Below are 24487 nucleotides of genomic sequence, written 5' to 3'. Positions count from 1 at the left end.
TACCCTTTTGCTGGGGTAATACTGCTTCCCCGAGGTACTTTCAGCTAAAAGGAAGCAGGAATTTTTGCTATGGTCATAAAGGGTGATAGTTATTTCAGAGGGCAGGCGATGGATGAACCAGCAGGGTTGGCAAATCTTCTTAAGACAAAAAGTAGATCAGTAAAGCAAGGATGAGAGGAGAAACCATTTTTCATTCTAAATCAGCCGGAGCATGTCTTAGCACCTGGGAGTTGCGAAATCTGCGTGTTCAGCGGCACTTGCTTTCAGCTTCCATGAATATAACCATCTGCTTAATCTCTCATTGATTTTTTCCCCCCTAACTCATTCCCAGAGATGCTGTCTTACATTGGTTTTTTTTCTCTGTAGGTTGCAAATCTGTAGGCTAAGGCCACCTTGTAGACTGACAGGTGGAATAAATTGTGAGAAAGGCAAGCCCCATGAAAGGCACAGGGGCCGCGCGGCTGTGGGTGGCACGCTGCCAACAGCCTGTTTAGTTAGCCTCGGTGTGGCTTTGCATCCCCTCCTTCTTGCAGCCATGAGAGGTGTTTTCTACCAGCACGTGAGCCAGTTTAATTCAGCGCAGATCTGAGCACCTGCTTTCTGTGTGTGAGCTGCCCCCTGCTTGGGCTTAAGGTGAGGAGGTCCTCTTGGAGTCAGATGCTGAGGAGGAGGACTTTGGAACGGGAGCTTTCCGATGAGCCGCATCTTGCCTATGACGGCTGTTCATTCTGTCTGCTCTCCTGGGTATAAATAATATCTGGCTAAAAATGTCAGAGAAAATGTGGCCCCAAGATGGAGGACATTTTCTCTTTTCTTGCTCATGTCCGTGTGATGGAAAGTACTTCCTTTCGTTTGCATGGCCCCGCCTGCATTACCGCGTCCCATCCCGATGCTTATCCTTCTGTGATGAGCCTTTGAATCAGTGCATTCAACAGATCGTTATTGTTTATCGACTGCCAGGGGCTGAGCGCTGTGCCAGGAACTGGGGGCCAGAGGTGCTAAGCGTATTTGTACAAATCAAAATGCCCATGCCCCTGAACCTGGTAACTGAAGCAGATGGGAGAGATTTTCATCCGCGTCACTGGAGCGTGGCCCCTGCCTTGCTCTCCATCCAGCTTTTGGGTAGATAGTCCCTTATTTACCCTTCTTGTTTGGTGCTTCCCAGAGTTGTGAGTTTCAACCATATTTTTTAAAAATTGGGGTCTCATCTATTGTATCCTTATCAAGTAAGTCATTGGAAAAGCACCTGCCCTCCCTATCACTGTTGTTCCTGAGAGATGTGCATTTTAACACTGCAAGTCTGAACAAAGTGCCGCAGACAGGGCTTAAAACAACTATTATTTATTGTCTCACGGTTCTGGAGGCCAAAGGTCCAAACTCTGGGTGTTGGCAGGACCATGCTCCCTCTGAAGCCCCTAGAGGAGGATCCTTCCTGCCTCTTCCAGCTCTGGGGGCCCCCTTGTGGCAGCCCTCTCATCTCTGCCTCACCTCCATGTGGTGGCCCTCTCCCCTTTAACGAGGAGACCCACCCTGTCCAGTGTGTCCCATCTTAACCGCATCTCCAAATAAGGTCACATTCCGAGGTGCTGGGGATTAGGATTTCAACATATCTTTTTGGGGGACACAGTTGAACCCATAAAGACATAATTCAGTGTTAAGGGACAGTGCTTTAAATGCAGTACATTTAGCTTTATGAAGAATCTTGATACCCTGCTTGCTTTTCTCATTTTTCTGCAGACTAGGGCTGGGGACTTTGCTCTGGTTATTTCATCTGTGTGGGCCTGGTGACTGGCATTTGTCCCATGTGCGCAACTGCTCGGGCTCAGAGACAGGGACCTTGTTTCCTCATGGCCGGCCCAGCAAGGCCTCAGAGACACCACCCGCCTGCCCTCTGGCTCCTGGAGCCTGCAGCCCCATGCTATTTAAATGGCCTCCACCTGCCTCCCTTCTCAGGATCGGGGAGGGATTTCCTGGTTCACACAGCCTTTGCGGTCTTCCTAGCCTTTGCGGAACTAGCTTTCTCTCTCTTTTCCTCTTCCTCCATAGCTTTCTCTCTCTTTTCCTCTTCTGGACTCTGGATCAGACAGAGGTCTTCTTGATGAAACTCTCAGCCCAACCTTGCTCTAGAAGCATCAGACAAGCCGACAGGCAGCCAGACACCCCCATCTGCTGTTCCCCCAGAGATGGGCGGTGAATGTGGCCCTCATCTGGGACCAGCATGGCTCCTTGGGCCCGTGGTGATTTTGTTTTTACCAGACGTGTAACGGGGCAAGGGGGTCATGGTGGCCTTGCCCCCAAAGCAGTTCTCTGTGGGGCTACTCCCAACAGACCACATGCTCTCCCAGGATGATTCATGCCTTCCGAGAGCCCTCAGACAGTGTGACCACCATGGTGTGGGGCCGGGGGTGGGAGTGGCGGAGAAGACCACCCCCAGGTGCAGGGAGGAGTCAGTTCCAGAGCCGACTCCAGGTGTGTCCTCGTTGGCAACAGGGGAGCGGACTCTGAGCCCCCCAGCTGAGTGTGGTTGTGAGTCCGCCCAGGCAGGGAGGCAGCAGGAACAGGACAGGCACCTTCACCGTCCTGGGAGTGCCCCCCCAGTCGGTGCTCACGGATGCACACAGCACCACGTGGGGCCGCCGTGGGGGGGCAGGAGTGAAGGCGTGCGCTTCCGAGGAAAGCATCCGGCCGAGGGACACCCTGACCGTGCCCTGGGAGCCAGCGCAGCCCGGACGGGGCGTCAGCCACTTCCCGAAGAGGTGGCGTCCGCCATAGGCGCGTCGTCCCCTTTCCTGAAATGTTTTCAGAGGCAGGATGAGCGGCCAGGGCTGAAGGAAAGAAGCTGCTCCCCGAGAGACGAGAATCTCGTGTTGCTCCCGCTTGTCCAAGACAGCCATCTTCTCTGTCTCTGAGTTGTGGAATGGTTTTGTTGACAGCACTTGGTGGCAGTAGAAGGGCTTAGGTTGATCTGAGTTGTTTGTTTTTTTTTCTTTTCTTTTTTTTTTTTTAAAGATTTTATTTATTTATTTGAGAGAGGATGAGAGGAGAGAGAGAGAGAGCACATGAGAGGGGGGAGGGTCAGAGGGAGAAGCAGACTCCCTGCTGAGCAGGGAGCCCGATGCGGGACTCGATCCCGGGACTCCAGGATCATGACCTGAGCCGAAGGCAGTCGCTTAACCAACTGAGCCACCCAGGCGCCCTGAGTTGTTTGTTTTTAACAAAAACCTTTTGGTTTTTGTTACAGTATACATGTAAGCAGAGGGCGGAGTATACATGTAAGCAGTGTTCCTGCCAAGCACACCTCTGCCTTCCTCCCTCCGCCACCTGCTGGTGAGGGGGCTGCTGGGTACGGGCGCCCGGGGACGATGCGCAGCCTGCGGGCATCTGTGCGCTCGGGGGCAGCTTGGGAGGGGGAGCCGCACAGTAAGCGTCCGGGAAACCTGCTGAAACCCTGTTGAAGTTGGCCCATCGGGGGCTGCGGGGATGTGATGGGGGCCTAGAGTCACCCCCGAGAGCCCGCATGGCCCGCTCCCTGGCGTTTGTGGAACCGAGACTGTCCGGCCTGGGAAAGGATGGTGCTATGGGGTAGTGTGCACCTGCCTGCAGTCCTGGTGGCTTTGCTCAGGGTGACGGCAGAGTGTGCATTGCTTCCTGAGGCCTTCGAATCAAAGTGACGCCGTGGGCAGAGTGGGGTTGGTTCGTTCCGGTAGCATGGTGTTGCCTGCTTTGTGACCTGACCTTGGAAGAAGGGCAGGCTTTGGAATGTGGGCTCCTCACCAGAGAGTGGCAGGCAGTATCTTGGAGGAAAGTGGGTGCTGGGCTGCAGCAGGAAGGGGTCTCAGCTGGGTCTGCTTGGCTCCTCTGGGCAGTTGCCCATGGATCCCAGGCCCCTGCTACAGAAGTGAGGCTCTTCAGACCCCAGCCTGTGGCCACGTGGGAGTGGGAGTCCTTCACTAAATGCTTGAAGGTGGCTGACGAATTGTTGTGCCGTGCCCCTTTGCAAATGGTCGGACTAGACAGAGAGCAGGTGGGTCCCCTGAGGCGGGGTCCTTCCTAAATTAAATGTTCAGGGAGCCAGAAGAGGGAGATGCTTTCAACACCACCCACTCTGCCTTGCTTTAACATTTTTCCGAAGAGGAATGAACAAGCTTTCTCCGCCAAGGCAGGCCGTGTGTGTGTGCACGTGTGTGTGCACGTGCATGTGTAGTGTGTAAGTGTGCATGTTTGGGGGGAGGGTTCGTGTGTGTGTGCACGCACAGGTGTGTGCATTGGTGTGTGTGTGTGTGTGTGTGTGGTGCACGCATGTGTGCAGGTATGGACCTCATCTCAGTCTTCCTGGGAAGAAGCCTGGAGTCCTTTCGGCTCTGCTGTGAGTAATACCTGGTAGGACTGCTCTGCAGCCGTGACTCACCATGCAGAAAAACAAACCCCAGAAAGTCCCTTTGGTCTACCAAAAGAAAAAAAAGAAGAGGACAAGTATTTGGCTATTGAAGATAAGGCCACTGATCAATCCGGGAAGGCGAGGATGTCTGCGTGTCTTCCCAGGAATGCAGCAGACTTGAAAAGCACTGGTTTGCAAACACCTCACCTGGAAATGGAAGTTGAGCAAAAGCCTTTCAGATAAAAGAGTATCTGCTGGCTTGCGAGTCTCCCTGCATTATCTCTTTCTTTTTAGAGTCCTTGGGTTTCTGCTCCCACCACTCCGTGAAAGGGGCCACTGAGTTGCCAAGGCCAGGGTGTCCCAGGCCCAGCTTGGGCTCACCACCGCTCAGCCATAGTGGACTCCCTCCCACCCCTTGTGTGTCCCTACAGTCCCGCTCCCCACAGCCTAAGCCCTGCCCCCCCCAGTGCTCTCACCCCTGCCCAGTCTGTCAGTCCTTTGCAGGGGCTTCATCCACACTCCTGGGCAGTGCTCTCCTGCCCTTAAGAGCAGTGAACCACCACCCTGCACTGGGATCACCTTCCCTCATTACTCATTTACTCCTCCCTGTGACCAGGTCACAGTAACTTCACCAAGAGAGGGAAACTGAGGCCCAACGTGGTTAAAGAACATGCCCAGGGTCACCCTGCAGGGCACATGGGAGCTGGCAGGTAGAAGGTGCTGTCCCAGAGCCCATGAGCTGACCCGCTTCCCTGCTCCACCCTCCTCTCCCCTCCCCCCCAGGATCCCGATGCCCTCTGTGAAAACCACTTCTGGGAGGCGAAGCATCAAGTCTGCCAGAAGTATTAAAACCTCTGTTCTTTAGCTCAGGAAGGAAAGCACCACAAATCCACTGCTGGCTTTGTCTTATCACCTTGGCAACAAAGAAGGTGGTCCTGATGATGAATGGGATGCAGAACTGGAATAACTTCATGTGGGAGGGAGGAGTGGAGAAATCAGAGGCATCTTTTCTTCCTGTCGCAGGGGTGGGGTCTGGAGTGTCGGGCCTCCTGGGGGGTATTTTCTGAAGCCCATTCTGCCTGTGCAAGTTCCGTCTCAAGAGGGGTGTGGTCTGATGCTAGAAGTAGCTCATTTAGCACGTGTTAAAGTGAAGGGTAATAGTTCCATAGCTTAAATGAGGTCCTGGCACTGTTAAGGGCTATCCTTATAGAGAAATGTTGGCTAAATTGGTTTCTTTCTCACTAATCTGGACCTGTAAGCTGTTCATCTCCATGTAGTCAATGTGCCTATTAGTTTAAGCAATCTGCTACTTTCTTCTGGTTTTGGTCGTTTGTTTTGTTTTAAGATTTTATTTATGAGAGAGAGAGAGAGTGAGCACGAGCTGGGGGGAGGGGCAGAGGCAGAGGGAGAAGCAGACTCCCTGCTGAGCAGGGAGCCCAGTGTGGGTCTTGATCCCAGGACCCAGGGATAATGACCCGAGTTGAAGGCTTAATGGACTGAGCCATCCAGGTGCTCCTGGTTTTGGTTTTTGGTTTTTATGTTGTTTTGTTTTGTTTTGTTTTTAGTAGAATAATAGGATGTAGCAAATTTGCTGGTAGTCCATATCTGGAAACAGACAAATTCTTAACCCAGTGCTTTTCCCTTTGGAAAAAGGAGTTCAACTCAACTCTGTAGCTGCCAGGCTCCCATAATTCCTGTTGTCCCAGGGAGCTGCGCGTCTGATGCTCAGGTCCTCTGCCGCTGCAGAATTACTAATGCATGTGTGATCTGAGCGTGATCTAGCCGCACAGAAAGCTACCCTGTAAGGGAGCAGGCTGGTAAGAAATGGAAAGGATCAGCAGCATAGCCCAGGCTGGCCCTGCCAGGCCAGGGTAGAATTACTCAGATAAAGGGCAGTGCATCTGATAGTCTCCGCAGCCTCCCCTCGTGATGCTCAGGACCGTGCTTCTCGTCCCTGTAACACTCCCTTGCATACAATGTCGGGGGGGTGCTGCAGGTAGATGAGCTGGTACACCCCGAAGTAACGGTGTGTGTGGTGGGGGAGGAGGTCTGTTCTTTAGCGAGTGAGTATCCTCTGCTTCTAGGCAGGCGCTCCCCACTGGAAGCTTGTGGAGGCTGTGCGATGTATGTTGACTTAGTGATGGGTTTAAGAACACAGTGGCATAGGGCCAGAAGCAACTGCAAGTTCAAGTCAAGTCTTGACCTGTGTCGTCAGGTGCAGCGTCAGTAACTCGTGTGATCACCCGGGTCTTTTGGCCGAAGCTTGTTTGTTTCATCCATCCCTTTGCAGTTGCTCTCTGCTACTTAGCTAGTTGACAAGCTGAAAATAGAGGGCTCTAAGGAAAGTCTTAGTTAAATTCCAGAGCACATTTGCTTTTGTTCCTACAGTGGGGAGCGGGGAGGCATTGCTGGGCTTTCCAGGGAGCTGGGTAAGGCTGTGTTTAGTCCCGGGCAGCTGCGGCTCTCCCCAGGAGGCCCTGTGCCCACTCCAGACTCCTTGGAGGCTGGTCAGCCATCAGCATGCCCGTGAGCACCCGGGGCTGGCCTTGGGTCAGGGAACAGCGAGGCCAGGCTGGCCAGGGGAGCCGAGGGCACAGAAGTCCGCTGTCTGCCCTTCATTCGGGCTGGTGTCGGGTCTCAGGCGGCCGGATCCCATTACCCGGCCCCAGGACATTCAGTTTCATTGAGGAATACTTTCCCTTTATGTTTCCTTGTGGTGCAGACGATTTACATGGATGATGGAGTGTCGTCTTTTGTCCAGATCAGAGGCTCCGTTCCACTGTTTTGGGAGCAGCCCGGGCTTCAGGTAGGTAATGAAAAAAGTAAGTCACCTGCCTCTCTCTTCTGAACAACTGTGGTTTGTTTCTTTTAACCGTATTTCCTTCAGTTTCTAGGCTCGTTCCTCAGGTCCGTTGGATTGAGCTGAGCTGCCGAAGTCTGCACACCTGTGTGTGTGTGTGTGTGTGTGTGTGTGTGTGTATGCACATGTGTGTGTTCGCGTGTGTGTGTGTGTGGTGTTTATATACAGAAATGTATACATCGTGTGTAATTTTCTGACCCTGAGCTTGCTGTTAATGCGGGTGACGTGGGAAGGGAGGTCTTTGCTGATAAGCAAGCCACATAACGTAATTGAGTGGAATTACTTTGTTAGCCCCCAAGTTCAGTGTATGGAGAACACAGCCAAAGATGTTTTTTGAGAGCTGAGACCATCCTTTGAAAGGTTTTCGGGCCCTAGTGGCCGTGCAGCAGGTCCGATGGCCGGAGGGAGGTACCTGCTGTGGGGACACGTGAGAATGGCACGGAACTTTCCCGTGATTTCTAAAAATACACCTTGCAGTCTAAAACAGGGCTCTGGTCCGTGCCAGAGGTATTTGGCGTTCTGTCTCCTGGGAAGAGTTCAGGGCATGGCACCACGTTCCAAGGACACGTTTGTCGTCCGCGGAACTGTGCACTGCTTCGTTCGCGAGTTCCTTCTCCGGAGGGTCATGGGCCGGGTGGGTCTGAGGTTCCTCAGCATCGACCCCAGATCTTGCCCTCTGGCCCAAGCGATCGCCTGTGTGCCCAGAAGACCTCCCTGCCCAGGCCTCTGTGGTTCCGGCTCCTCTTCCCAAGGGCGCTGTGTGTTGGCGGTTGGGCTGTCAGCAGCGCCTCAAGAGGCTCAGGGCCATCTGCCAGGGTCTTGGGGGCTGTTTGCCACCACTGGGTCTCTCCCCAGCCCTTGACTTGACCCCGTGGCAGCAGAAGGCACTTTGTCCATGTGGCTGTCGTGCCGTTGACAGCCTTGATAAGGAACCACGTCAGTTCTTGGAGGGAGGTGGAGGCGTGAGGGTCTCCTGTGGGATCTGACTTCTGGTGGAGGGAGAAGCCTTTTTAGCCTTCAGTCTTCCCATCAGAAAGGAACAGCTAAGATGTATGAGGCTGGCTGGTGGCATTACGTGGCGGCATAGACAGACACTCCTGAGGATGATTAGGACAGAGATGATTCTGGAGCTCATCCCAAAACAGTTTTTTTAAATGGCTGTATTGTGATCTAATTTATTTTATTTTATTTTATTTTTTAAAGATTTTATTTATTTATTTGAGAGAGAGAATGAGATAGAGAGAGAGCATGAGAGGGGGGAGGGTCAGAGGGAGAAGCAGACTCCCTGCTGAGCAGGGAGCCCGATGCGGGACTCGATCCTGGGATTCCAGGATCATGACCTGAGCCGAAGGAAGGCAGTCGCTTAACCAACTGAGCCACCCAGGCGCCCTGTGATCTAATTTATATACCATAAACTCCACCCATTTAAAGCGTACAGTTCAGTGGTTTTTAGTGCTTTAGGGGTTTATAGTGTCATGGAGCCAATCACCGTGGTCTAATTTTAGAGGACTCATCACCGCTAAGAACCCTGTCCCTGCTGGGCGTCACCCCTTGCCGTGCCCTCCCAGCTCTCCCTGAGGCCGAAGCAACAGTCAGTCTACTTTCTCTCTATAGATACACCCGTTCGGGACATTCCAAAAAGGGTTTTTGAAACTTGATTTTCTTTCGATATGGAGCTTCTGGAGCTCTGTATTTAGAAGAATAAAAAGCAAACATCAAGTGAGTAGGAGATAAAAAGGAAGCAGGAGACAATGTTAGGTTGCACGTGGAGACTTTAAGAAATCCAGAAATTGGGGATGGTCGTGATAGTCTTGGAATTCGGGAAGGAGCCTGTGAAATTCATCCCCTTCGCCCCTGTGTCCGGTTCTGGGTCCTTCTGACCTCCGACGCTGACCCTGAGATCAGGATTTGGGATGGCCGGGCGACCGGGTTCGGTGATGGTCTGCAGTCACCCTCCTCTCTGAATTATCAATGGCAAGCCCAAGGATGGATTCTGGTTGTTTTTCTCCCCCCCTTCTTAGGTTAGATGAAAAATGCAAAGATTTTTGGGCAGACAACTTGCATTTTAAGTTGCAGTGTTGCACCCTCGGGGTCTCTCCCTGGAAACCGATGCACTCTCCCAGGGATAGGGCACAGGGGTGGGGACGGGCAGAGGGGACTCAGGATGATGATTTGTCAGCACGTTTTCACCGCAGTGGTGCCTTCCTTACAAACTCCTGGATCCTGACGCCATTTCGAGCCACCGTGTACCTTTCACAATTTCCTCTTTACCATGTAAACAGCTTTGCAGTTTATAAATAGCCACACTGAAATCTTACACTTAAAGCTAATTGCTGTCCTGGTATGGTTAGTGAGAGAGTATATTTTTTCTATACTCTTAGTCCGTTGAAGATTTTGCTCCCCTGTCACTTTAGAATCTTCCTCCCCTGTAACATGCGTGTACAGACGGGGCTTGCCAAGGTGAGTTAGGTCTCTGTTTGGAAGCTTCCTAGGACGTCAGCAGTTGGAGGAGGATGCAGATTAGTGCCCTCTGCTGTTCCCACCTTGCCTACACTCGCCTCCTCCCTGTCACGCCCTGTTCACTAGGCTCTTGGGTGCATGGCATGTATGTGCTCCTTTGTGTGGTTGTACTTTTTTTGGTCCCCAAAAGGATGTGGGATGCCTTGTAGCGCAACAGTTTCAAAAATAAGACGTTGGGGTCAGGGAAAGAGCCTTCTAATGCAAACGAACCGAATCTGGGAGAGAGTCGCACACGCACTGAGGGCCCCGGGTCTTGTGTGTTGGCACGAGCGAGCTCCTGTGTTTCCCGGCAGCCATCGCCCAGAGAACCACGATTGAGGCAGCTTCTGCTGTGATTCAGAGCATAAACTTCGCCGTGATAGGCCCTGGTTCCAGTTCAAGTTCTGGTTCCCTGGCTTAGGGACCCTATTCTTTCGACAAGTTTTTATCTCAGAGTAAGGTTCTTATCAAAAACAAAAAACCTGATAAGTTCCTATCTTTGCCCAGCCTTAGTTTACTCTTCTGTAAGTGGGGTTAACAATCGACCTCACGGGGTTATAGAGAGGTTATGTCACGGCGGATAGTAGAATTCAGTGCAGTTTCCAGAACCCAGAGGGCACACAAGTGGTAGCTGTTAATATTTTTAACGTAAGTTATACCATCTAGGAGACAAGAACACAGGTTGCATTGGGACAGCATGGCTCTTTGCACCCAGAGAGCGGAATGAGAGCCTCGCCCGTGAGGTGGGCGTGTCTCTCTATCAAGATGAGGCCCAAGGACGAGGCTCCTGGTGTCCCATCGCCCCACCCTCAGAGCAAGCCATTCGTTCATCCCAGAGACACTCACTGAGCATCTGTGGGTACGTGGGGGCACTTTACGTCATAGCCCCTGCCTTTGGGAGGAGGTCATGACAGGCTGGTGTGAGTAGAGCCCATGAAAGAGGAGGCCAAGATCCCTGGGGCAGCTGTGGGGAGGGTCAGCTCGGCCAGCTGAGGGAGTGAGTGTCTGAACCGACTCGGTAGGGATGGGGCCACATCGCCCAGGCAAGGAAGGCAGCCTGCAGAGGCGACCACACGTGTGGGTGTGGCGGCCCAGTGGTCTCAGCGTGTCCAGGGGGTTGCAAGGCTTGCTGCTCACAGCCCAAGGCATGGGGGCCGTGGCCAGACATCAGACCAGAAGGGCAGGCAGGGGCCAGATGGAGACACTAAGGAGTTTATGTTTTACTCCAGGAGCTGCTAAAGGGGGGGCGCCCCGACTTGGCTGCACTGGGTATAGAAGAAGAAACTTTGGATTGTGATTCGAGGAGAGGCAGACATGTCCAGTAATGGAACTTGTCACTAAACACCAGGCTTCTGAGCCCTGGACCATTGTTTTTCTACTCTCCCCTTACTGCCTTCCCCCAGGAAGGATTCTGAGAACAGCCGCAGCTTATCCAGGGGAGATTTCTCATCCGGACGGACAGGCTGACCGTGCAGCAAGCAGCCCCTTCTCTTGGGCTTCAGCCCTCCGGGATCTCGAGGATGGTGGCTCAGAGGAACGTGGGCCTGCTTTCTGCTGGTGCCTGCCTTGTGAGTTCCGAAGACAGGAGCTGACTGGCCTCGGAGTGCCGGAGAGAGCAGTCTTCTCAGAACTCGGGCTGTGCGGGTTTTGGGAATGAAGTCTCGCATTCCCTCAGCCAAGTATTAATGCCTTTGGGGAAAGGAGCGCAGAATAAACACAACAGCAAAGTGAAAGTGATTGATGGAGCCTCTCCTAAGGACTCCCAAGATTTCTTAGGACCAAAAGGGACTTGGGACTTTATTTATAGAATCATTTAGACGGACACGCCTAATCCCAGTGATTTCTAAATCTGTTGCTGAGAAGCCCGTTGTCTAGAGTGGCTCTTTCCTCAGGTATGAAGAGGGACAGATGTGTGACCTATGGCAGGAAAACTTGGAAATAACGCTCGGTCCACACTCAACAGTGGCCCCCGATGGTGCGGACAAGCCTGATGACACCACGTTTGTAATGCTCCATCACCAGCAAAGCCGAACAATGCACTTCAAGAAACGTTCTATCTTAAAATAATTCCAGACCTACAGAAAAGTTGCAGGAACAGTAGGGAGAACTCCCATGCATCCTGTCCCCAGATTCACTTGATGTGAACCCCTTGCTGCCCACACACGTGTGATCCGCTATTTTCCGGATCCCTGGAGAGCGGGTTGCTTACATCACGTCTCCTTACTTAATACGTCAGGACGTTTTTCCTGAAGGTAGATGTGTTCTCTTGATCAGCACGGGATGGGTACACGGTCAGCAGGTATCACATGATGCTCTAAACTGACCTGCAGTCCACATTCAAGATTTATCAGTTGTCCCCATATTGTCCGTCATGGCACCTTTCCCCCTTTGGTCGGGGATTGGGACATGATCCTGCCCTGCGTGTCATTGTCACGTCTCTAGTCTCCTTTGATCTGGATCAGTTCCTCTGCCTTCTGTCTCTTGGACACTGACATTTTTGGAGAATGCAGGTCTTTTTCTTTAAATCGAAGGTGCCTCGTGGGGGTTTCCAGGTGTTTTATTATGATTGGGTTCATGGTGTGGATCTCTGACACCACCACATCCTTGTCAGAGTGTCCCATCCGTGTCCCACGGTGTCCATGTGCCCCCTCATTAGTGATGTTAATTTCCATCACTCAGGCACGGTGCTACTCAGTTTCTTTCCTATATATATAAGTTACTGTGTCTTCCTTTTCAACTAATAAGCATCTATGAGAGACTCAGACCATGCTAGTATCCTATTCCCATCAGACTCTCCCTGAACATTTATGATCAACAGGTGATTTTTGCTGAACCATTCTTTACTATGATGGTTGTAAAATGGTGATTTTTCCACCACTGTATCCACATTTATCGATTGGTGTTCTACTATAAGGAAGAGCCCTCCCTTCCCCCCATCCACCTGCCCACCTCCCTGTCCGTTCATCTGTCCACTCATCCACCCAGTCAGCCAGCTCTCATCTGTAGAGATTTATGAATTCCTATTTCAGTCGTCAGATTATAGTCCGTTACTGTCCTTTGTAGTTCAGTGCTCACACTGTCCCAGATTTGTCCAGGGAGAGCTTTTTCAAGCTGGCCCCAATAATAATACATAATTTTAAGTTTGTTTTTTAAACTTCTGATGTTAAATAGGTAATTCTAAATCATAAGGCATCTTAGTTTACAGGTAGTTATAACTCAGATTTTAGTGTGGTCAAGGTCCCCAGACTTGCAGAGGAGGCTGAGAAGTGGTTTCTCTCTCCCTGGTTGGCTTAGGTTCACCTCTGCAGTGTGGAAAAGTTTGCAGATCTGACATGGGTCTCATCGGCTGACCCTGAAGCTTCTCTTCTGCCTTTGGAAGAATTCCAGCCAGCATGGGGTCCATGCGGCAGTTGGGATGGGCTGCACCTGAGCCAGACTTGGGCTTCAGGACCTGAGTTCAAGGCTGGCCTTCCAGACCTGTGCATGGGCCACAGAAGGGGCAAGAGGCTGCCGCGGTAGCCTGGCTGGCAGTGAGGGGGACAGAAAAGACCATCACTTCCTGGGTTCACGGAGCAGGAAGAATCACTAGTGTTACTTCTCTTTGCTTTAGGTTGGCTCTCATCATCTGAGACTCAACAGAGGCCTAGAAGCCAACGCCCCTGCTTTCGACAGGTAGGATTGCTTGGCACCATTCTAAGCCTGTCACCTTTTTGAGAATCTTCCCCCCAACACACACCAGACAGAAGCACAGGGGACAGCGGGAGGGGAGGGCCCCAAACCCTGGACCTGCATCTGCCTTTTACTTTGGTTCTTTGGGCAAGAGGGGAATGTACAAAACGGGATTTTTAGTGGCTCTCAGGTTTTCCTGAAAGTTCATTAATACTGAGGTAACCCTTGGCAATGATTTTATCTTACCAGTTTGTTCTTTAATGAAGCTTTATCCCTTTGTCCGAGTTAACAAGGGATAACCTAAATTATAGGATATTTGTGGCTGCTTGTTTTTCCTTTAAAAGCGATATATTCCCAGACTTAAAAAGTCATAGTATAGAAAGGTATAAAGTGAGAAATAAAAGTACTGTCAACTTCTAATTGCCACTACTAAAGATTTCACTATTCCTTTTTGATTTATCGTTCTAGAAAACCATTTGGCAGATACACAGTTCATTTTCTGAACCACAGACTAGACCATTACACGTTTCCTGTTACGGAATTTTCTTAAGAATAGCTATCGCTCAACTAAACAGTAACTTATATTTGACATAGTTAATGGCTTCTTAAAATATTTGCTTTTTTTTTTTTTTTAGATTTTATTTATTTATTTGACATAGACACAGCGAGAGAGGGAGCACAAGCAGGGGGAGTGGGAGAGGGAGAAGCAGGCTTCCGGCAGAGCAGGGAGCCCGATGCGGGGCTCGATCCCAGGACCCTGGGATCATGACCTGAGCAGAAGGCAGACGCCTAACGACTGAGCCACCCAGGCGCCCCAAAATATTTGCATTTTTAATCTAAATACTAATCTTAAAAATTAGTGAATGTCGTAAAAATTCCAAGAGTGATTTTTTTTTTTTAATCATTCTGCCTGAAGCTTGATTTGGATGTTAAATCCGTGCGCATCCTCTTGTTTACCGCAGACTGGCACATCAGCCCAACGGTGACCGTGAATTAGCACATGGTGTATGTGTATATGAAGATGCTCTTGCCTGTTTTCAGAATGCTGTTAACGTGTTCTGTGCATTGTGTAGATGGCTGTTGGAGACACTGATCTGCATTAAATGTCCTTAGGAAGTTGAAAATGAGATTCCTCCCTAGCTGACCACAGTAGAAGGGAAGGGACATGCATGCTGGGCTTGTTTCAAAGCCTTGTGTTGATGAGCTTTTAAAATATATATATATATATATTTTAAGAATGTTTACACCAACTTAAATATTTTTAAATCCCGTTAGTGCGTGGTGTCTGCCCCCGAGGATAGGCCCTCTCTTCTCACAGAAGCCCATTCAAGACCGTAAGCCCTTTGACGGGACTGGAAATGTGGCTCACGGCACGCTCCCTTCCTAAAGCAGAGGTCTAGCCGGGATGCAGCTGAGAGGAGCTGCCCAGCCTCACATTGGGTGCTGCCCCGATACGCTCATTTCAGTGCCGTGTAGGAGCTTGGGCACATGATTCTCCAGCAGACCCACCGCAGGGGGCACTGAGGGTCCCGAGGGGCAGGGCTACAGACCCCTGGAGGGGTGCCCCATCTCTGGCACATCAGGCGGCTCTCAGGAGTTTCTCCCTTCTTTGATGTGTTTGGTCCAGAGTAAATCCCTTACCCCCACAACCTGCCCCCACGAAACCCCTTTCCCTGGGTAGTTTGGGTACGCACAGAATACCTGTGGCCAGTGCTGTACTGTTCCCTAGGTTGTTCGCTGTTACCTCTTGTCCACCTGCCGTCTGGGGGAGAGAAGGGGGTGCACTGTTCCCTAGGTTGTTCGCTGTTACCTCTTGTCCACCTGCCATCTGGGGGAGAGAAGGGGGTGCACTGAGCAGGCCTTGGCTGTGCCGGCCTGAGGAGGATCTTGTCTCGCTGGTAGAGTTTGGATGGAAGTGTTAACTTTTCATGGGGGGCGGCGCCTGGGTCTCTCTCACTTGTGCGGGATGCTGGCCCCCCCCCACTCCTTCCTCCCTCTCTTTGCGCGGAGTTGCTTGCATCTGTGGTCCCGGGATGGACCCTAGGGTGTGTTTCCCTGCTGGCAGCTCTGTTACGCCCTGCGTCCCCGACTCCTCATGTCCCGAAAAGCCCCCCAGTTCTCCAAGGAGCTCCACACAAAGGTAATGGATGGGCAGGCAGGGGAAGGGCCCCGGGTGCCCAGAGCAGGGAGGCCGGGCTGAGTCTGGCTGGCCTCTGGCTGGACTCCAGCACTCCCCCTGGGAGCCCTGAGGTGAGTCTTAGTGTATCACTAGTAAGTGTATTATCTTATTTTAAAATTAAAAGGAAGGAAAGGAGGACACCTGGGTGGCTCAGTCGTTAAGCGTCTGCCTTCGGCTCAGGTCGTGATCCCAGGGTCCCGGGATCGAGCCCCGCATTGGGCTCCCTGCTCAGCGGGGAGTCTGCTTCTCCCTCTCCCTCTGTATGCTTGCTTGCTCTCTCTCGCAAATAAATAAATAAATAAAAATTTTTAAAAAGGAAAGGAAAACCAGCTCCCATGTGCCAAGCACTGACTTGTCACTTTTATTTGTCTTTTTAGCCCTCCTTTTACAGGAGGAGGATTAGCTTTATGGTACAAAGGAATAGCTCAGAAGGGATGAATAATTTGATCAAGGGTGCTTGGGGCTGGTGTGATGAGCGATATTCTTTCTCTTCCAACTCTGGGTTTGGAACCTGTTGAGACACAGGGTCACACATCAGCCTTATTTCTGATAAGCTGCATTGTGGGGGGCGGCTTGCAGGTGTGGCCACAGTGGGCTTCCCTGCGTTTCACCCCCAAATCACGGGTGCTCGCTCAGTGACCAACAGAGCTGGGCAACTCAGACTTGCCACCAGAGCAGAGCCTGCCCTTTGGCTCCATGTGTCTGATCTCTGGCCACGACACACCTTCCCCGGGCAGGCAGACGCAGAAGAGCCCAGAGGGGCTGAGCCATGCACACTCCATCTCTTCTCAGATCCTCACCCCGAGCACAGGCTTTGCAGAAGCCCCCGATTGCACCAGTCTGATTGAGCCCTACCTCTTCCCGGGGCGGGGACTCCACAGGGAGGGCGGGGCTGCCAGGTGCATCCTTGAGCTCACCCTTACCGAGTCAGCAGAGGACCTGAATTCAAAATACCCCCTTCAGAATCCATATTCTACTATACGGTGCTACCCCTCAAAGTTGGTAAGAGAGTATCTTTTCCTTTATTGGGCTAAAATTGGTTCTTTTATGCTAATTAGCTTAAAAAAATGTCATCCTAGGAATTTGGGAAATACAAAAATCTATAAAGAAGAAAAAGATTTTAAGTCACATAAAATTCCACCACTTTTAATATTGTGGTGTGCTATCTTCTAGTCTTTTTTCTATCTTCAGGCATGAAGATTACATGATAAAAATATGGCTTACATCTGCTTTTTGTATTGTCTTTTCCTTATATTTTTTTATATTACATTTAAGCATTCCTACCATTATTAAGATTGTAAAGTTAACTTTTCAAAAGCTAGTGATAAAGGATAAATATTAGTGTTTCCCTAATATTTCAGCATGTGTATTTTTTTTTAAAGATTTCATTTATTTATTTATTTTTTTTTTTTTTTAAGATTTTATTTATTTATTTGAGAGAGAGAGAATGAGAGAGACAGCACATGAGAGGGGGAGGATCAGAGGGAGAAGCAGACTCCCCGCCGAGCAGGGAGCCCGATGTGGGACTCGATCCAGGGACTCCAGGATCATGACCTGAGCCGAAGGCAGTCGCTCAACCAACTGAGCCACCCAGGCGCCCAAGATTTCATTTATTTTTTATTTGAGAGAGAGCATGGGCAGGGGGAGGAGCCGAGGTAGGGGGAAAGAATCTCAAGCAGACCCCACGCTGAGCATGGAGCCAGACTCAGGGCTCCATCTTATGACCCTGAGATTGTGACCTGAGCCAAAACCGAGAGTCAGATACTCAGCCAACTGAGCCACCCAGGCACCCCACAACATACGTATTTTTAAAAGTCTCTGATCTATGAATATTTTCCTAAAGCCTGAAATTTTACTGTGCCTTCTTGCTTGGGTTACACATAATTACACATAATGAAATAGGGCACTTAGATAACAGACACTGAGGTTAACAACCCTCCTACCAGCTTTTCTAGTTTAGAGAAGGAAGGTACCGAGTGAAATTAGAGATTAATTTCAGAAATGTGCATGTCACACTTCTTGGGCTCTGTTAATAAAAGGCCAAGTTAGCTGTTCTAGATTTAATAGTGGTCCTTTACAGAAAGTCCAGCATATCCTTCGTCTGATGTTACGCTTATGTAGAAGTCTGATAGGCTGTGAATTATTCTTGGCCTGAGCCTTGCGTGCAGACTGTTGACACGCTTATCCCTGACTGTGGGGTTGGTGGCTGGGAGAGACTGGTTTTCTCCCCCTGGCCACCACCCCAACCAATTTTGGGACCTGGGGAACAGCTCCTCCCGGACCTCTGGTGCCAAGCAGATACTTCCTGCACCCTGTGCCCTCGAGGGTGGGGCCGCCAGTCTGTGCTGGTGACACGGGGTCACCGTGCTGTCCCGTGTCCTCGAGGCTGGGGCCGCCAGTCTGTGTGCTGGTGACATGGGGTCACCGTGCTGTCCCGTGTCCTCGAGGCTGGGGCCGCCAGTCTGTGCTGGTGACACGGGGTCACCGTGCTGTCCCGTGTCCTCGAGGCTGGGGCCGCCAGTCTGTGCTGGTGACACGGGGTCACCGTGCTGTCCCGTGTCCACGAGGCTGGGACCACCAGTCTGTATGGTGACACGGGGTCACGGGCTGCACTGTTCCATTGCAGGCATATGGTGCTTCTGAAGGAGCAGTATGGGAAGCAAGTGGTCGTAAACCTGCTAGGGAGCAGAGGCGGAGAGGAGGTGCTCAACAGAGCCTTCAAGGTAAAGGCCGTACTGCTTCTCGGCCCCGGGAGGCGGTGGGTGAGGGACACGAGGGCCCCGTGCGGAGGCACGCTTCCATGCAGGACTGGGAACAGCACTGCTCTTACCACACTTGGGGAGTTCTTTCCCACCAGCTCTGTCGTGTTAGGTGATTTGGGCTTCTGATATATGAAATTTAATTTTGATGAACTGATGGTTAGAGAATTTGCTCAAACAAAGCATCTCCCACCTCCAGCTGCACTTCCTCTGGGGCTCCCCCTGGGGCTTGGAGGGCTGGGGAGAGCCAGGCCTTTCTCCCTGGTTCTCTTGGACACACACACACGCACACGCACACACACGCGGGCTGCGCCCCCCATTCCCTGACTGCTCAGGGAGCCCGAGCTCCACTTTCTTCCTTGGTCTGGCTCTGCTCCTGGCTGGGGCCTCCTGGCACTCACCCGAACACCTGCAGGGCACTGGGCCTGGAGCAGTCGTTCAGAACTCCTGCTCAGTTTAAAGCAAGGAGTCTTAACGGGATTTCCTCCCGCTAACTTCAACCTTCAAATCTTCCATCCCTGTCTGGGCTCTCCCTGAAAGCAGCTTCCTTTGCCCGGCTCCCCATGGGCTCCCTGAGGCCCCTCTGGGCAGCTTCAGGGGTGGGGGGTGTAGGGGGATGGGGGCCTGAGCAGGGAAGGAACCAATTGAAGGAATAGCTCCACCTACCTCGCCGAGGCCTCTCCCTGTTCCCAGAGCTCCCGAGTGTATTCAGTCTGCTAGGTGAAAAGCTCTAGAATGAGCTGTGGGCGACGTCCACGTTCCTTTCCCAGTGGCCCGTGTCCCCCACTTAACAGAGAAAAGCCCTCTGGCTGTTCCAAGATCCAGGAAGCCCCTTCCGGGGGGAGTGAAATCGGACCTCAGCTCCTGGGAAGCAGCGTTTGCTGCCTCTCTGACTCCTGACCTCTGGCCAGTAGGAGCTGAGCCCAGTGGGTGCTCCTTCCGCCCAGCTCAGAAAGGCCATGTGCTCAGAGCAGACTTTCTGGTGGCCAGTTTCATTTGGCCAGACCTGCTCGTCCTGTTAGGTTTGTTGCTGTTGGCAATAAGCTTGCTGAGTATCTCCCCTCCCAATCATCTTGGCAGCAATGCTGATGGCTTATTTTAAGGAAAAAGAAGGAAAGAAACAGAATCTCTTTTCCCTTTCTGTCTTGAGTTATGGAGAGGGGATGTCCTCAGCACCCCATCCGTCAGTGGAGGTGCCCCCTGCTGATGGGCTCTTTGTCACGAGTGGGCCAGGAGGCAGCAGTGGTCCCATGGCCCAGGTGGAGGAGGGCAGGCTGCTGGGCAGGGAGGAGGGAGGAGGTGGGTGCCGCCTGGAGGAGACCCCCTGGTGTCACACCGAGCGGTGGCTCCCTCAGCCCTGAGGTCCGTGCGCCAGCCCCCGACCTGAGGTCCTCAGGCCACAACCCGGCAAGGGGCTCACTCCAAAATGGGATGTCGCGAAGGAGTACACTACTCAGTTCCGTGGACTTCTTTTTCCTAGCAAGACTCTCCGGATGGTCACAACCATGCGCTGACTGGCATTCTGGCTCACAGCGGATGGGCCCTTTGAGTTGCAGGGACCAGAAGGCCCAAAGCCCTTCTAGTCTTTCAAGGTCATTAGAGACTCTGGACAAGTCTAACCTGAAGCTATGCAGGAGGGTGCAGGGTGGGACAGGTCTGAGGCCAGGTGCCCTGAGGAGGCCGCAGGTTCATCTTCTACCACAGGGCTCTTGAGAGAGCTCAGGAGTTGCCCGGGAAGTTCCTCGTGTGGGACGGAGGCCTCTGTGAGGAACACCACGCTGCCTGGAGCCCACCTGCTGTGCGTTCCCGGCTCTGGCCTCGCCTCCCCTCCAGGTCCTGTGCCAGCCTGGGCACACGGGCCCCGAGCACGCGTTACCCCCATCCCGCAGTCTCACTGGGCTGGACCCAGAGGACCCTGATGGGAGAATTGGGCACCAGCGAGCACACCCGCCTGAGGCTTACACTTGTCAGGATGGGGCTGGTTACCACGGCAACAGGGAGCTGGATTATGAGCTCCACAGCCTGCTGGGCTGCCCTGTCCCTGGCGGGCCGGTGACACCTGGGTGCCGGCAGAACAGAGTGGTCCTTCCCTCCTCGGCGCCCTCCCAGGAGCCCCGCGGGAGGGTGATGTCGGTTCAGGGCTGTGCGCCAGGGAACCAGAGCTGCTCCGGCTGTCTTTCGCCCGGGCTGGACCTGCCCCACTCAGGCAAGATGCTCTTTGCAGTATTGCCCTCCGAGTCTTTGTTCTTCCGTTTCAGGGTCAGCACGGATAGACAGCTCGGCCCCCCCATATGCCTTCAGGCTAAAGCGTGTGCCCTAGCGAGCACCCCGGTTAGCCTCCCCGCCCCCAGCTGTGAGAGGTTTGCAGTCACTGTGTCCCTTCCCTCGCTCTCCTGCCATTCTCTCCCTTTCCACCTGCAGAAGCTGCTCTGGGCCTCTTGCCACGCTGGTGACACGCCTATGATCAACTTCGACTTCCATCAGTTTGCCAAAGGTGGGAAGCTAGAGAAATTGGAGAACCTGTTGAGGCCCCAGTTGAAGCTGCACTGGGATGACCTGGACGTGTTCGCCAAGGGCGAGAATGTAAGTCCACGGTGAGTCTCCGCCTGCGTCCTCCTCCTCCTCGTGCCGGGTGACCAGCTACACGTGCAGTCTCTGGGACCACAGGCTCAGGGATGTGGGGGGTCCCGGGTTCCAGCGCCTTCTTCCCCTTCCCGCCTTCAGAACATGCTTTTGCATTTTGTGAATAGGTGGCAAAGCGTGGTTTTCTGGCAAAATAAATAATAAATAAAGGGACTAGGTGAAAACGTGGAGCTGTGGCGACCATAGAACTTACCGTCCGAACCGAGGAAAGCCCATGAGAGTGAAGACGGATAGCTGGCGTCAGCCCCGTTGCCCGAGGAGCCCGGGGTCTGGATTTTCCTGCCCAGAGCTGAGCAGAAAAAGGAAGCCCACTTTCCTCAAATCACAATGCAGTCGATCCTCATTCTTCACAGATTCTGTATTTGCAGATTGGTCCATTGCGAACATTTATTTGTAACCCCCAAATCAATACTTCTGGCCCTTTCAGGGTCCTTCACAGACATGCTCAGAACTGAAAAATTTGAGTCCCTGAGTACATCATGTTCCCAGCTGAGGGGGAACCAGGTGACGCTCTGCCTCTTGGTTTCAGCTCTCCGACGGCAAAGTGTCCTTTTTGTGGTCTGCGTGGTGCCACGTGGTCACATTTTTGTGCATTTTATTGGTGATTTCACTGTTTAAAATGGCGCCCAATGTAGTGCCAAGAGCTGGAAGATGTTTCCAAGCCGAGGCGGTTGTGATGTGTCTGACGGGGACGGTACGTGTGACAGAGAAGCTTGGCGCAGCTGTGTTAGGGGGCAGTTGGCTAGGAGGTCAGTGTTGGTCAATCAGTGATAATAGCAAAGTGCCTTTGAACAGACACAGCCTTAAACAAGGTTACGTGTTGAGTAGTTGGTGAAAATGTGTGAGGGCAGAGGCCCGCAGGAACCCAACCCTAGATCCCCCTGGGAGCAGTCGTTCAGCATTTGCAATCTGCTGATGGGTCAGTTTGCTAATTGTTTTTTTCTTTTTAAGATTATTTATTTGAGCAGGGGGAGGGGCAGAGGGAGGGACTCTCACGCAGAATCCCCACTGAGCGGGGAGCCCAACGCCGGGCTCAGTCTCACTACCTTGCATGACCTGAGCCGAAATCCGAGAGTCAGACTTAACTGACTGAGCCACCCAGGCACCCCTCAATTTGCTAATTGTTCATGGGAAGTTTCTAGAACATGAGTACAGCAAATAGTGAGAATTGGCGTATTTTATAACGACCCAGGTGTGCGTGCCACTCCATGCTGGGGTCCCTCAGGGTGTGCCCTGGGGGTTCTGGTGGGCTGCTAGAGTAGGCGAGGGTCGGCACCAGTTTTCTCGGAGGCCTGCCGTCAAACATAGGCTGTTGTGCTATGGCCATTGCTCCTTCAGCAACTTGTAACCATTTGCATTTCTTGTTTTCCTAAGTTTTCAGAAAGGCACTTTGCGGATGAACTGCCTTGATTGCCTGGACCGAACCAACACAGTGCAGAGCTTCATCGCACTTGAGGTCTGTCCCTGCCACGCAAGGCCCCTTGGGCCACCTGGGTCATGTCCCATGCCTCCATCGGCAAGATGAGGGGGACATCACTGGGCTAACTTTCTAACGGTGGGAACGTGGGGCAGAGATGTGCCGGGCATCTTAGAGCGAGGTTTGCCTGGGTGGCTGCCTTGCCCATACCACTGTATGCCTTCGCCCCATTTGTAGGCACACTTTGTGGAATGCATCCCAGACATGGTCACCCAAAGGTGCCAGGGGCCACCTTGAGAAACAGTGGTTCTCTGTGGTGATTACTGTGAATGTTGGACTGGGCAAGGGATGTGTGAGGCTGGCTGAGCTGAGGCTGGATTTGCAGCCTGGGAGGGAGACCTGAGTCTGTCTGGTGGCCTGCTGGCCCAGTGCCTGGTTGACCTCTCCTGGCTCACTGCTGGGGGAAGGGGTGGGGTCACTGCTGTCTGCCAGGCTATCCCTGATTGTTCTCCATCCCTCTGGTGGTCAGGGCTGGGGCATGGGGGAGTAGGTCAGGAGTAAGGGGCCCAGAGGAGGGCTGGTGGCATGATGAAGACCAGGTTGGATAAAGTTGGGTGAGTTGTGGTAGGAAGCCCCATTCTTTGCTGCAAGGATTCCCCGTTCTCTGGAGGGGCACAGAGTGATCCACCATCTGCCAAATCGGGAACTCACTGGGATGATGCCTGGTGACATTCACCCGAAGCAGCTGGGGGTGGTAGGAGCTTCCAGGTGAGAAGACAATGACGTCTGTCCCTTACTTCTCATCCAGGTCCTTCATCTGCAGCTCGAGAGCCTGGGGCTGAATTCAAAGCCCATCGCTGACCGCTTTGTGGAGTCCTTCAAAGCCATGTGGTCTCTGAATGGGCACAGCCTGAGTAAGATGTTCACGGGCAGCCGGGCCCTGGAAGGGAAGGCCAAGGTAGGGGCAGGCCACAGGGAGAGAGAGGGAGGGTCTGCATGGATCCCTCTCACGGCCTCTGGTCTGGCTCATGGCAGGTGGGGAAGCTGAAGGACGGGGCCCGGTCCGTGTCTCGCACTATCCAGTCCAACTTCTTTGATGGGGTGAAGCAGGAGGCCATCAAGCTGCTGCTAGTTGGGGATGTCTACACCGAGGAGTCTGCAGACAAAGGAAGGATGCTCCTGGACAACACGGCCCTGCTGGGTAAGGGGGCTCCTGCTCTGCTTGCATGGAGATGTCTAGCTGCCCTGGCAGCCGGAGGGAGTGTGTGTGTGTGTGGCAGCAGGTTGTGCTAGCCAGTCCTTCCCTCTCCTCCTCATGTAATCCCAAAAGGCAGGGAGCAGACACTCTCCTGAGCTGTTCCGTGCTTTGCCCTTCTGGCCTCTGACTTCAGCTTGACCACAGGACTTAAGCAGCGTAGAGCTGCGGTTTGTATTTTTTTTGAGATGGTCAGTCATGTACACCCACAAAAGGAGGCTCAGGAAAGAGCAAAGTTTATTCTTCAGATGTAAGGACGTACAGGGGCGCCTGGGTGGCTCAGTCAGTTAAGTGTCTGTCTCTTGACTTTGGCTCAGGTCATGATTTCAGGGTCATGAGGTCGAGCCCCACATTGGGCATCAGGCTCTATGCTCAGCGTGGAGCCTGCTTAAGATTCTCTCTCTCCCCTTCCCCCTCCCACTCTCACTCGTGCTCTCTCTCTCTCAAAAAAAAAAAAAAAAAAAAACATGCAGACAAAAAGTGAAAGGATGGAAAAAGATGTTTTATGCAAATGAAAACAAAAAGAAAGCTGGTGTAGCTATACTCCTAGCAGACAAAACAAGACTTTACAACAAAGACTAAGAATAGATAAGGGGCATTACGTAATGATAAAGGGGTCCATTAAACAAGACGACATAACATGTATAAATATATATGCACCCAACATATGAGCACTAAGATATTTAAAATATTAACAGGCCTAAAGGAAGAAATTTCAGCAATACAACAATAGTCGGGGATTTTAATATCCTACTTACATCAATGGATAAATCATCCAGACAGAAAATGAATAAGGAGATATTGGCCTTAAACAACACATTAGACCAG

General features: G+C 52.2%; 1 protein-coding gene across 6 annotated transcripts in view; it reads left to right on the top strand.

The window, feature by feature from the left end:
* SYNJ2 (synaptojanin 2) overlaps window positions 1-24487 on the top strand; it is a 99258-nt gene that overhangs the window by 40492 nt on the left and 34279 nt on the right. For all 6 annotated transcript variants that reach the window (XM_032407571.1, XM_032407568.1, XM_032407569.1 and 3 more), the window contains exons 5-11: window positions 7101-7184; window positions 13348-13409; window positions 18212-18308; window positions 20766-20938; window positions 22362-22443; window positions 23213-23362; window positions 23440-23605. In XM_032407571.1, the coding sequence (XP_032263462.1) occupies window positions 7101-7184; window positions 13348-13409; window positions 18212-18308; window positions 20766-20938; window positions 22362-22443; window positions 23213-23362; window positions 23440-23605 (814 nt within the window). The remainder of the gene's footprint in view (window positions 1-7100; window positions 7185-13347; window positions 13410-18211; window positions 18309-20765; window positions 20939-22361; window positions 22444-23212; window positions 23363-23439; window positions 23606-24487) is intronic.

Source organism: Phoca vitulina, unplaced genomic scaffold (genome assembly GCF_004348235.1).
Source record: "Phoca vitulina isolate PV1807 unplaced genomic scaffold, GSC_HSeal_1.0 scaffold9, whole genome shotgun sequence".
Taxonomy (NCBI): domain Eukaryota; kingdom Metazoa; phylum Chordata; class Mammalia; order Carnivora; family Phocidae; genus Phoca; species Phoca vitulina.
This window is presented reverse-complemented; position numbering and strand designations above follow the sequence as displayed.